The following is a 14,012-nucleotide window of genomic DNA, read 5'->3' as shown; positions in this document are numbered from 1 at the left end:
GGTAACATCTGGGTTGGCCCTAGCTAAATTCAATATTTGTTGTTCGTGAGGAAAACGCAGCAGTTTGACAACAATTGAGTGTGGTTTACCTCCATCTCTAGGTTTTGGCACGAGTGCTCTGTGTGCGCTTTCAATTTCCAGAGTATTTTTATTGTCTATTTTCCCTTTCCATATAATTCACATAATAAGATCTTCACAAATTCAGATCAGTTATCCCCCTCAGCTTCTTCAGGAACACCGACAATCCTTAAATTATTCCTTCTACAGTATTTCTGTTTTCCTGGTCCTGTAGTATTCGTTAGCTGTGTTTGTTGAATGTGAATGACTTTTTCCATTTTTAACATTTTATATTCTAGACATGAAATGCGTGTCTCTGTTTCAGCAGTACGTTTTTCAACAGCAACAACTGTTCATGAAATTTCAACTAACTCGCCAGAACATTTTTATTTATTTTTTTTTTTTTAAACTTAGACTTAGTCATCGCCAATGGTTTTTACCCTGGTTTTCTCCCCAATTTGGAATGCCCAATTATTATTTTTATCCCAGTTCACCGCTGCAACCCCACAGCGACTCGGGAAACAGAGGCTGAAACATGCGTCCTCCGAAACGTGTTCCTGCCAATCCGTCATTTTCTGCACTGCAGATCCACAGCGAAGCCACCAGACCTTTAGTGCCGGAGGGCAACACAGATCTGAATGCATCTCTTTAATGCTGATCAACTCATACATTATGCTCGAGTTCTCTGTAGGTGGTTAACCAGCACCATTTTGAGTTGGAGAGTTTTAGTCTTTTCTTAGCAGATTTATCACTTGGTATCTTGGTTCCGAAACTGTTTAAATTATATTAAATCACATGTTTCTGATTTTAAATTACAATTATAAATGACTCCTAACAGGAGCTCCTTTGTATTACAGCCTCTCGCTACGACTCATCACGTGACCCGCCCCGTAATTGATTTTATGAACTAAATAAAAACTTCCATATGATTATTTACTTAAGGTAATAGCAGGCTTTGAGCTACTGGTCGTGAACTTGACTTGCATCCACTTTAACTGCATCTAAACCTTAACTTGTTCCCCTTGGCAAAGCCACTACTGAGCAAAGCCCAGCAATAACCTTACCACCTTCTCGACCAATCTTGCTGACAATTCAAAAATCCATTTCACTACACAACAGACAAGCAAGAGAGATACAGTAACATTCTCTTGGACTCAAACCAAGAGAATGTTACTGTTGGAGTTAGCAACCTGCTTTTTCTTATCTACTCCTGCCTGAAGAATTATTTTGCAATCTATTCTGCTCACGCTATACTGTTTTTCTTTTTTTTTTCATTATATTGTACTGTACATCCAAAGCTTCACTTTCCTCTTCACCAGATACTATAATTATTAAAAATTGAAAAACTATTTATTTTAGAAAGCTCTCACGGTAAGAAACTAGCAGGTAACTGGTGTTTTTTTTTCAGTGTTTTATTTTTTAAGAGGACTCTCTGTAATGTACATGAAGAAAGGAAGGGAGTACTGTTACTGTTTCCACTAATAGCCAGCGAGAAGCCAAAAACCAAGGTTCAATATTCAGTATATTACAAATTAAATATTTACTGAGCTAACAATTCGCATTTCACCTGTCATTTCATCATCAGAATGCAAGCAACATCTCATCATTGTGTAAGCCATCACGGATTATTAGTTGTGGTTTTGGAAAAAAACACAAACTCTATAAAATCGACACAGCAGCCAATCGCTCAGGCTCCTGTGTGACACTAGCAGCCCCAGCAAGGTATTGTATAGTTTAACAGGCTGATGTAGTTCATCCTTAGAGAAATGAATGTCATGTTACTATACTTAATTTTTTTTAAAGGCTTTGGGTCATGTTTGCAAATAATATTTGCACTTACAATATCAGACCACATTAACAATATCTGACAGCTGATTATTTAACCAATTTCGTATTTGTACGTTCATTAAAATTAGTTATGGTTTCTACTGGATATAATTTGCGAGAACAAAGTGTAAAAAAGATGTACTTTACAATGCAATCATCTTTAAACGTTTTTCCATTTTGTACACTACGGACAAAATGACGCCTGTTGCTCCCCTGCTGTCACATCGCTTTAAGCAGCTTTATATATAAAACACCTAACAAAACCAAATGTATACACAGTTCACTCCAGTTTCAATTGGAGCTTGTCAGAAAGGCTAATCACAATCAGCAATACCAGGCATCACTGCTACAGAGTTATCCCAATGAAGTCAATTTAATTTTGTTTTTTGTTTAGCAGTATAATGAAGTGTATAGAGCATTGTTGTTTTTATTTAATTGAATCTCATGCAGTTAAATTAGAAGTACAAAATCAACCATGAAATGAGGCCTATTGTAATTGGGTGTAAGTAACTTAAAAATCAAGACTTTGTAATATTTAAACTTAAGAATGTTGTTAAAATAGACAATAGCAGCAAATCTAAGTATATTTATGCAACAGATAGCAGTAAAAAAGTTGTAGTTAGTTTTACTAATTATCTTTAGAATAGTTCCTTGAACAAACTTTAGGTTTATTTTTGGCCTTACTTACCCATCAGAAATCAAACCTTTCCGTATGCTTAATTGAAAAGCCAAAGTTGTCAACTCAAGTAAAAACTTGAAGTTTTTTTTTTTATACCAATGTAAAATCTGTAAGTCACCATTTACAACTGTTTTAAATTCAGCTCTAAAAATCACAGTATTGCTTAAATCTGTAGCAGCCATGCACCCTAGCTATACTATACCGATAATGGCCAAATGTTTTTTATTGTCATGAATAACGCTGTAAATTTACAGCTATGGCCAAAAGTTTTGCAGTACCCTATAAAATTAACTAATTTTGCTTTATAAAGTCAAATGAAACCTGCTGAATAATGTTACATTAACACACTGAATTACATACTGCTTTAGTTTTCCATATAGTTAACGAGAAACGGACAAATTGAAAAATGTGACATTTTGAAATCTAATATGAAACACTGTACTACTATTATGGCTTCCAGTAAACTTTTGCAATATCATTTTGTATTTTCTTTGATTACATGATGTTAAATAAAATATCTAAATTATGTTCTGTAACTGGGCCAGGAGCCCTGTACATGAGAAGGGGGCAGGGCGTTTTTGTTTTGTTGTTATTTTCATTTAAATGTGTTCTGGAAGAGGCGAGGTCTGCAACTTGTCCTCTGCCAGTAGTAATTAAAAAAACGAGATAACTGATAGTTAACCCCACGGCCATAGTAAATAAAAGCCTGCATGGCCAGGTGCTGCCCTCCTGCCGTCGCCTCCCGAGGGTCCGCTGCCGCCGTCGCCTGGGGTCGCTGCCGGCTCTGCTTCGCCTGGGGTCGCTGCCGGCTCTGCTTCGCCTGGGGTCGCTGCCAGCCCTTCAAGGCAGCAGGGAAAACTGTGGTCGGAGCCCCACAAAGGGGCACTGCCGGCCATGAAGAAGGGGGGGTGGTGGAGGTTAGGAGACCAGCTCCCCCCGCAGCAGTTTTGCTGTAGGAGCGAACGTGGCCGGAGCCCCAGAAGATGGAGCTGCCGGCTAAGAAGAAGGGGGGGGAGGTGAGGAGACCACCACCCCTGTGCCATAGCCTGGCGCCTGGGGGTTGGAGCCCTGTACATGAGAAGGGGGCAGGGCAAAGCCATGCTCCTATAAAGTATGTTTGTTTTGTATTATTATTATTATTATTATTATTATTATTATTATTATTATTATAATGATTAGTATTATGATTTATTTATGTATATGTATGACTGCGTAGCCATGCGTTTTTGTTTTGTTGTTATTGTTATTTAAATGTGGTCTGGCAGAGGCGAGGTCGGCAGCTCGTACTCTGCCAGTAGTAATTAAAAAAAACTTGTGCAGATTGTGGCAGATTGACGGGTAATGAGATAATTGATAGTTAACCCCTCAGCCACAGTAAATAAAAGCCTGCAGCTCTCTCAGCTCAGGGTGGATGATCGGATGAGTGAATGAGAACAAGAGAGGAGGGTAAAAAATAAAGATAAAAATAAGTAGGATCAGTGAAGGCTACTGCCCAGCCTGATCGGATTGTTTAGTGTTCGAGATTTGTTTTTGCTTGACTTTTATTTTTGCTATGTGAGCAGTATGTTTTTGTTAAACCTTTTATTTTATTTTTGTTTGTTAAAATAAAACAGTGCAAGCGCCTTTGCACCACAGTACTTGCCCGTTTGGTTTTTTTCATGTATCTGGTCTGATGTCACCACTCTGCCATCCTGTCACATGTTCCTATACATTTTTTTTAAATGATGTCTCAATCCTAAAATTCTGGGTGATGCAAAACTTTTGGCCACAGCTGCACGTTTAATAGATTAGGGGCCATATTTTGAAACCAGTACAAAGGGAAAGGGACATTTTCAAAGACGAACAAAACAACTGTATAACACTTAAGAAACAACTTTGTTTTAGGAAGGGGCAGATGCATTATTTTATCTGTGGCTTGTAGTGTCTTTATGTGATTAACTTGAACTTAAATCCTCGAAGTACAACTGACATTTGTGATTTAAGGATTTTTTTTAATTTATTTTTTGCTCTTAAACTTTTACAGCCTTAATTTGTTAAGATTTTATTCTTCATCTTGTAGTTCAACCCACTGTCCTACACTGTGGACATTAAAGATCACATGGCTCTCAAGAAGATAAGGGGGTTGTCAATTCCAAATGCAGACAGCTTTGGTAACCAGTCCACCAGGAACATGTTGGAGCAGTTGGTTTTCTACAAGCATCTCAGCATTCCAGTTATAGGGAATAATGTTACAAGGGTTGATTATTGGGAGTACACTTATACAAAGAGGTATACATTTACAAATACCAATAAACTTCAATAAGAAAGTCTAAATTAAATGAAAACATTCCAGTACAGTCTTTCACTAGAGCAGTGGGAGAACAGAAAAATTCACAGCAATACATCGGAAAGCAGAGCGTAGCTGGATCACAGGAAAACACAACATTTCCTGGTTTAACTTATATAAACCTAATCATAACTATTTTCAGAGCTGGAGGTAGAGGGAGAGCATATGCTTTACAGATCAGATGAAACATGGGCTTTATTAGCATGAATCAAAGAGCTCAAGAAAGAAAGGCACAGGAATGTATCTACCAGCCTTCAGTGCTAGTACAATGCTGATTTATCCCGAGAGAATAGGATGATGAGAGAAATAGCGGAGAAGAGACCACCTTGTGGCTGGGTCACTGGGTAATTGAAGCAATATGCTTATTCAATCTGAAGTATAAGCAAAGACAGACATTGGTATTGAATTACTACTATTTCTGGGGACTCAAGGGCAGTAATGGGAGTAATGCTGTGTATCTGATCTGTGCAGGTAATAGCCCAGAACGTATATCTGGATGATTAATACAATAAAAAATAAACCCTTTCAGGCTAAAATCTCATTTATGTATGGGGTGGGGTGGGGGGGTAAAAATGAACATGTAAATAAATCAAGCATTATTAAAAGACCACATTTATACAGTAGTTAAATTGTAGATTTTAAAGAAAAATTGTACTGCACATAAGACTGCAAGTTGTTTCTACAAGGTTCTTCAGTTTAAAAGGATAAGTCTGTGGTAAGGCAAATTAAGTAGAATTGTCCCCCTCCCCACACCTATACATCTTTGCTTTGTGTTCTAAGGAGACTGTGCTGGAGTAGCTGAAAGTGCCTCCAATAACCAGTCTGTTCTACATCAATAACTGAACTGCAAAGCATCTATGACAGCTAACCATCCCTCTCCTACTAGAGAATTACACAAATAATATATTAGGAATGGGATATCTTGAGATGTGTGTGACTCCCGGGTTTTGAACCAGGTGTGGATCTCTCCATTCAATATATCAGCATGTTCTTGGCCAGCAAAGCATCAGATTGTTAAGGGTTCAGCCAAAAGCAATACAATATAAGTGACAAAGCAACAGAGTACATTATGTGTCCCGATCTGAAAAAAATGTGAAATTCTTTATTGAATTATAAAGAAATGCAAGTCACATTTATGAGCATTTCATTCATTTTAATTACTGCAAATCTGATAAGATTTTTTTTTCTTTTTAATTAAATTAATGTGATTAAAAGTTACTTGGCAATTCAAAAAGGTTAACAGATGGTGCTGGTTGTTAACTATTTACTCAGCTGTTGAATGGTAAACCATTCATAACTTACTGTATATTTTTATGAAAACCAGTTAGATGCCTATGCTTTCTTGACATTCCTCACAACTGTATTTCGGCAGTGAAAGCTTTTTGTTGGGCTGTTGCCCATGACCAGGGCACCCTTGTTGGGTTTTGACAAGTTCCAGATGACAATCTTTATACAGAAATATAGTAAACATTAATAAAATTGCTGTCACTGTCCTACATTCAATAGCAAAGTCTGGATTTTGCCATGATGCACACATACGTTTCCAAAATAAATAATTAATAAATAAATAAATAAATAAATAAATAAATAAATAAAGCTGTTTAGGGCAAAAAAGGCTCTGCCATGATAATGTTTAGTCTAATTTCGTTTTATATAAACACATGCATGGATTAAAATCATATATGTTAGGATGTAATAAAGGACCAGTAATATACTATAAAAGCTATTGGGTTTCACTGATTGATGCTCAAGGTAATACATGAAGTTATGTTTCTGTACTGCTCATTAAGTGGGATATGAAATAAATTGTCAAGAGCTTCTAATATTTGTGTTCTATGTGGATCTTTATTTGCAAAAAGTGATTGTGTAATACAAACCTTTCTACTTGTAACAAAGGAAAATACAAGGCACTAAATATACAAAGAGAATAATGATATAAAAGGATTACGTTTTAAAAGCGGTTTACCTTGCTATACATAGACAGCATGTTTATGGAAATTGTATATTTGCAAAGCTTATTAAAGAGAATAATGTATTTCAGGCCCTTGGATGCAAGATTATTTTTACCCCAACTCCTTACTTGGAAAGATTATGGTGCTACAATTTTTTGTGGGTTTGTTTGAAACGATCATTAATGTAAATGAGCTACAAACCAAGACGTTAACAGATTGCCAGGGGGCAAAATCTGGGGCAAGCATTTGTATCCTCTACACTTGATCCTAGCCACTGATCTACTGGTTAAAACTTCTTCTCTACAGCCAACACTACAGTCAGGCAGGCAATTAAGTATGTTGAAACTGGAAAAACCATCAAGTGTTAGATCATTTTAAACTATCAAGATGTTGTCCGGAGATCTGTAGCACACGCCATAAGAATGTGTGATGTAAGTCTCTAGACATCCTGCAATAAGATGCCGAGCTTCAAGAGTGAGACTCAACCTGAGAATTTAGGTGCTATTCTCAGATTAACAACAAAACATCAATAATAAACTGCAAGAGTCTTAAAGCCAGTCTAATGGAACAAGACATATGTAACCATGCTAAGTTGTTCAATTACTGGACTAGTTGGAGCCTCTGGAGTACAAAAAGAAAAGTATATAAGTAGTTGCTACTGCACTCTTATTGGGACCATTTATACATTTCTGCCACACCAAAACATTTTTGATTAAAAAATATATTATTTTTGTATATTTGTTCGAAAGGCAAGACAAGCATTTTATCAAATCAAATGCAGGTTAGGTACATTATATTACAGCCATGTTGAAATCCTTTAGAAATAAGTGGTGGAAAAATGTTCACTGCTCTTATCCAATGTATATTCCGATAATAAAGCTTGTTGGGGCATCTTTTTCATTGCCCCAACAAGCTCAAATACAGCAAATGTGTATTTTTATTGAAAACATATTATAAAATAAGTAATTTATAAATGGTGGTTTACTTATGAATACACTACCGGTTCAGTGAGACTGGAGGATCTTTTTTCCAGAATCATGGATCCCGCTGTGAAAAAGTTTCCTTACCAAGACTGAAACAAAACTCCTGCACTTATAAAAAGGACAAAAATACAATTCTATCAAAAGAGAATTTGCAACTTCGAGTTAAAGCCCTGTGATAAAAACGACCGAAATATTGGGTTCAAGGGAACTCTTAGGACTGAAATGTAATCAGTAAGAAAGAAGAGCAAATAAACAACATTGACAGTACATATAACTTGGACAGCATGTCAGGCTGTATACCTGCGTATTAGCAGACACCAAGTCAACCTCCCTTTCTCATTCTCCACATGTTAACCTTTAAAAAAAAGAAAAAAAAAATAAAACAAGAAAATGTGGACTATAAAAAAGAAACGCACGTGTTTAAAAGCAACTGCCTGTTTTTCTATTCAAACTTCAGGTGGTTAGCCACAGCATTTACAGCCACTGAAAATCAATAAGGAATTGAAGCAAATCAAGTCTATAGTATCCTCATTTTATTGTTCTTACTGTTACGTGTTTTGCAGCCTCTCATCAGTGTTGGCATTTATTGTCACACCCTAAACGTTTTGACCAATCTTTACTTGGACTTCCACGCTCAAATTATTTTAATCTCTCTACACATTCCATCTAAACTCAATCTATCACTCAACTATGCAAATCATCACCTGCTCATTTAGCAAAAATCTTAAATATTACAATTCAAAACCCTGAAATTTACAATAGCATGCATGAAGCATAGACTACATGCATTATAAACACAGAACAGTACATTCTTTATTACCTCTAATGAGCAGCTTTGAGGGTTCCACAAATAAAGCAAAGTGAATCATGCAGTGAAAGTGATTTTCCACTTTCAATACGTGGAAGTCTTAACACAGCAAACATTAATACATGGAGACACAGCTAATGGGTTTAAATATAGTAATATTAATTCTAATCATCAAGGGCTAGGTAGTGCACATACGAGAACAATATCATTAAACATATTAAAACACTGGGCTGACCTATCCATGTCAGGACTGATTTATACAATGTTCATTAGAATTATATGTTCTAAGTTTACTACATTAGACACAGAATGTTGGGCACTTCTAATAGTCTAATAAAGTAATGGATCTTCAAACCAGTGAAACAAGTCATAAACCTCAGGGACTGCTTTTAACCTTTAGAATGTAAATTACACCACAAACAATATTAAACTCTTCAAGAAATAAGGAGCACAAACAGTACGCATACCCTCCATAACCTTGACAATGTGCTGTAACACTAATAAAATAATCCTAAAAAAAAAATTCACTAGAGCTATTTTACAAAAAACATCTACTGGTGTTTAGTATTACTACATTGTAATTTATTTTCTAATCTGTGTGCACTTCTTCATGTTTTTGAGGACAGAAGAATGATACTGACAGCACATGTTCAGTATCTTTAATTGTGTTCAACTAGCATAGAGGAATATGTCTTACAGGCCAGCAACATAAAGCAAATACAACTGCTCATGCTACAAAAGAGTATATGTGGGGGAAAAAAACAAAAACAAAACAAAAACAAACTTTAACACAACCCCATGGGGTAATACTGCAAACAGCAAACTTAGGAATTCTGTAGTGGTGGGATGCAAACTATGTTCATAGAAAACCTCTTTTGGCCGCAACAGGATGTTTGACCTTTCACTGCAAAAAAACACAAAAATACAGCAGCATCCAGGAAACAGATGTAGTTGACAACAATAGGCTTACCTACAAAGCCTCCTTCTCCAACTAACTTCAGAGCGATCTTGTCTGCCAAAACAGAAGAGTTGCCGTGTGCGATGTTAGCAAATGGGCCTGCGTGCACAAAAACCGGACTGCCCTACAGTAGGTGAATAAACAAACAAAACAGACAGTGAAAACATATTCAACAGATAGCTTACCAAACTTGGCCTTTTGTTTCAAAACATTTGAATTTGGCTGTGGCAATAGGAAATGTTACTTTTATGGCAAAAATGACAGTTCTATGTTTCCACTACTCAAGGACATTGTTAAATAATTTTATTTATTTATTCTTTAACCATGATAATATACAATCTACATTTTTTATGACAGTTTTGATTATGCCCAAATTGTATGCTCCCACTTATGTACAGTATAACCATAAAATAACTAAAGTACAATCACTATGCTTCAACAGTGCACTTGGACAAGACAGTGGGAAGCTTTGGTCACTGTACCCAGCTAAGGAAATTGTTTCCAATTATGTTTCTGAAACCACCAGACAATATCTTGAATTTATCAGACTTCAATTTTAACCTTTCTTGATTAACATCAACCTTTGATGGAAACACCTTTAAAACACACACAGAAAAACAAACAAAAAAAAAAAAGTCATCTGCAGGTGTCAAACAAATAATACATTTGCATTTTTTCAACTTTAGATAAATGATTTCCGGGACTACGTGTACAAAAATATGAAATAAATTATAGCACCAATTACTTTGTCAGTGGAAAAAAAATATGATGCCGTGAAAGCACAGCTGCCCAGGAGAAGAGTTATGGAAACAATAACAGGAACTCTGCAGTATTCCTTTCCCCTTCCTCACTCTAGAGCCCGGATGAGAAGCCCTTTTAACCGATTAATAACGCATTAAAATGGCACACAATGAGGTCAGTGGTAATGCGCCGACCCAACACATATGTCTATACTGTAGACTCCCGCTAATGCAGATCAGTTATTACCAGACCCTACGGATTATTTTATGTTTTAGAGAGTAATATTTGATTTAAAAAAAATAAATAAAAATCAGTAATAACCTGTTCAATAAAAAAAAAAAAAAAAAAAAGACTGATGTTAATGCTTCACATACTTATAAACGTTAGGCTAATATCATAACCCTGGTTCCCTGAAATAGGAACCAGTGTGACGCAGCTGCTGCTCCTCCCCCGAGAGCATAAAGTAGCTGCACCGACAATGATGTCATTTTCCTTCGAGGATTGCAACCATGATGCCGCGACCCCGAAGTTAATGGTTAATATTCCTATTTCAGAGAACCAAGGTTATGATAATAACCCAACGTTCCCTTTCAAGTAGGGAATATTAACCATTATAAATGGGTGAGTATACCCAAGCTGTCGCAAGGAAATGGTAGTACCTCACTGAGCTACAAAGCTGAGCCGAAACCGCCTTGTGCTAGTAATTAGCATCCAGCAATAGCTGGAAGAGACCAAATTAAAACTTGCCTAATGTTCTGTTGTGCGGATGGATTGGGAAGCCACCCTCAGCACTCTAGTACCGAAACCAGGGTTATATGGATCTACAACATTCAGTTGGAAGAACCTAGTAAAAGTATGGGGGGAAGCCTACACTGCTGCATTGCATATGTCCTGGACAGATGCACCCTGGAACAAAGCCCATGAAGTCACCTGACCCCCGGGGGAATGGCCAGTGAACTTCTCTGGCATGGGCAGATTGGCCAGTTCATAAGCAGTCTTGACTGTGCCTGTCAACCATTTAGACAGACGCTGATTAGACAGAGCCTGTCCTTGGGACTTAGCTCCGTAACAGACAAATAATTGTTCCGATTGCCTCCAGCTTTTAGTCCTGTCAACATAATAAGCTAATGCCCGCTCTGCGCAAAGCATATACAGTGCCTTGCGAAAGTATTCGGCCCCCTTGAACTTTGCGACCTTTTGCCACATTTCAGGCTTCAAACATAAAGATATGAAACTGTAATTTTTTGTGAAGAATCAACAACAAGTGGGACACAATCATGAAGTGGAACGAAATTTATTGGATATTTCAAACTTTTTTAACAAATAAAAAACTGAAAAATTGGGCGTGCAAAATTATTCAGCCCCTTTACTCTCAGTGCAGCAAACTCTCTCCAGAAGTTCAGTGAGGATCTCTGAATGATCCAATGTTGACCTAAATGACTAATGATGATAAATAGAATCCACCTGTGTGTAATCAAGTCTCCGTATAAATGCACCTGCACTGTGATAGTCTCAGAGGTCCGTTTAAAGCGCAGAGAGCATCATGAAGAACAAGGAACACACCAGGCAGGTCCGAGATACTGTTGTGGAGAAGTTTAAAGCCGGATTTGGATACAAAAAGATTTCCCAAGCTTTAAACATCCCAAGGAGCACTGTGCAAGCGATAATATTGAAATGGAAGGAGTAACTGCAAATCTACCAAGACCTGGCCGTCCCTCTAAACTTTCAGCTCATACAAGGAGAAGACTGATCAGAGATGCAGCCAAGAGGCCCATGATCACTCTGGATGAACTTCAGAGATCTACAGCTGAGGTGGGAGACTCTGTCCATAGGACAACAATCAGTCGTATACTGCACAAATCTGGCCTTTATGGAAGAGTGGCAAGAAGAAAGCCATTTCTTAAAGATATCCATAAAAAGTGTCGTTTACAGTTTGCCACAAGCCACCTGGGAGACGCACCAAACATGTGGAAGAAGGTGCTCTGGTCAGATGAAACCAAAATCGAACTTTTTGGCAACAATGCAAAACGTTATGTTTGGCGTAAAAGCAACACAGCTCATCACCCTGAACACACCATCCCCACTGTCAAACATGGTGGTGGCAGCATCATGGTTTGGGCCTGCTTTTCTTCAGCAGGGACAGGGAAGATGGTTAAAATTGATGGGAAGATGGATGGAGCCAAATACAGGACCATTCTGGAAGAAAACCTGATGGAGTCTGCAAAAGACCTGAGACTGGGACGGAGATTTGTCTTCCAACAAGACAATGATCCAAAACATAAAGCAAAATCTACAATGGAATGGTTCACAAATAAACATATCCAGGTGTTAGAATGGCCAAGTCAAAGTCCAGACCTGAATCCAATCGAGAATCTGTGGAAAGAACTGAAAACTGCTGTTCACAAATGCTCTCCATCCAACCTCACTGAGCTCAAGCTGTTTTGCAAGGAGGAATGGGCAAAAATTTCAGTCTCTCGATGTGCAAAACTGATAGAGACATACCCCAAGCGACTTACAGCTGTAATCGCAGCAAAAGGTGGCGCTACAAAGTATTAACTTAAGGGGGCTGAATAATTTTGCACGCCCAATTTTTCAGTTTTTTATTTGTTAAAAAAGTTTGAAATATCCAATAAATTTCGTTCCACTTCATGATTGTGTCCCACTTCTTGTTGATTCTTCACAAAAAATTACAGTTTCATATCTTTATGTTTGAAGCCTGAAATGTGGCAAAAGGTTGCAAAGTTCAAGGGGGCCGAATACTTTCGCAAGGCACTGTAGAGCTGGCGCTCCCTGTCAGAGTGGAAAGGAGGGGGATGGAAAGCCTCCAATTCCACCAACTGGTTAACATGAAAAGCTGTGATGGTGTTTGTGCAAAAAAGCCGGGTTAGTACAAAGGGTAACCTTCGTTCTGGACTTTGAAAATATTAGACAGGCTTTCGATACAGAGACTGCTTGCATTTCACTCATCCACTTAGCAGAGGTGATTGCAAGCAAGACAGCCGCCTTGAAAGACACAAATTTGAGCTCAGCTGAGTGCATGGTCTCATCAGTACGTTAAGCACTACATTCAAGCTCCACATCCTTCACCAGTGGCCTAAGCTTCCGGGTGCCTTTCAAAAATTGCCCTACCAGGAAATTAGCTCCTGGGGAGACAATTTATTTTTACATGGCACACTGAGATGGCTGCCAAATAGGCCTTTAAAGTAGATGGGGATTTCTCCTCATCAAAAAGGTCCTGTAAAAGTTGCAGTATAACTGCCATGGGGCATGTCGTGGGTTCAAACCCGAGACAAGCACCACGCCTGAAACATGCCGCTGAGGAGCTGCATCAGAGAGGAGAACCAAACTCTCCTGGGCCAGTATGGGGTTATTAAGAGCGCCCTGGCCTGGTTCTGCCTGATCTTCTGCAGACATAGCGGTAGCAGCGCCAGTGGTGGAAACGCACAGAGTAGACGTGCTGGCCACAAGTGTGCCAGTGCATCTACTCCCAGAGGTCCCCCGTCTCCTTTTATGGACAACCACAGGGGACAGTGTGCCGACTCCTGAGAGGCAAAGAGGTCTACCTCTGCTCTCCCAAATGAGCCGATCGTCCTGGAAGTTGAGGACCCTGATGCCTCTGAGTCTCAACAGGGCCATATAGCCTCCATGCACTTTGCAAGTACGCATGGAGCTACAGAGAGG

General features: G+C 38.3%; 1 protein-coding gene across 1 annotated transcript in view; it reads right to left on the bottom strand.

Annotated features, from left to right (window-relative positions):
* The window catches only part of mthfd1l (methylenetetrahydrofolate dehydrogenase (NADP+ dependent) 1 like), a 93,131-nt gene that overhangs the window by 44,014 nt on the left and 35,105 nt on the right, over positions 1-14,012 (bottom strand). The window contains exon 20 of the mRNA XM_034017271.3: positions 9,603-9,714. Coding sequence (XP_033873162.3) covers positions 9,603-9,714 — 112 coding nt within the window. The remainder of the gene's footprint in view (positions 1-9,602; positions 9,715-14,012) is intronic.

This window comes from Acipenser ruthenus, chromosome 6, assembly GCF_902713425.1.
Source record: "Acipenser ruthenus chromosome 6, fAciRut3.2 maternal haplotype, whole genome shotgun sequence".
NCBI classification, from domain to species: Eukaryota; Metazoa; Chordata; class Actinopteri; order Acipenseriformes; family Acipenseridae; genus Acipenser; species Acipenser ruthenus.
The sequence above is the reverse complement of the archived record's forward strand: the minus strand, read 5'-3'. Positions and strand labels throughout refer to the sequence as shown.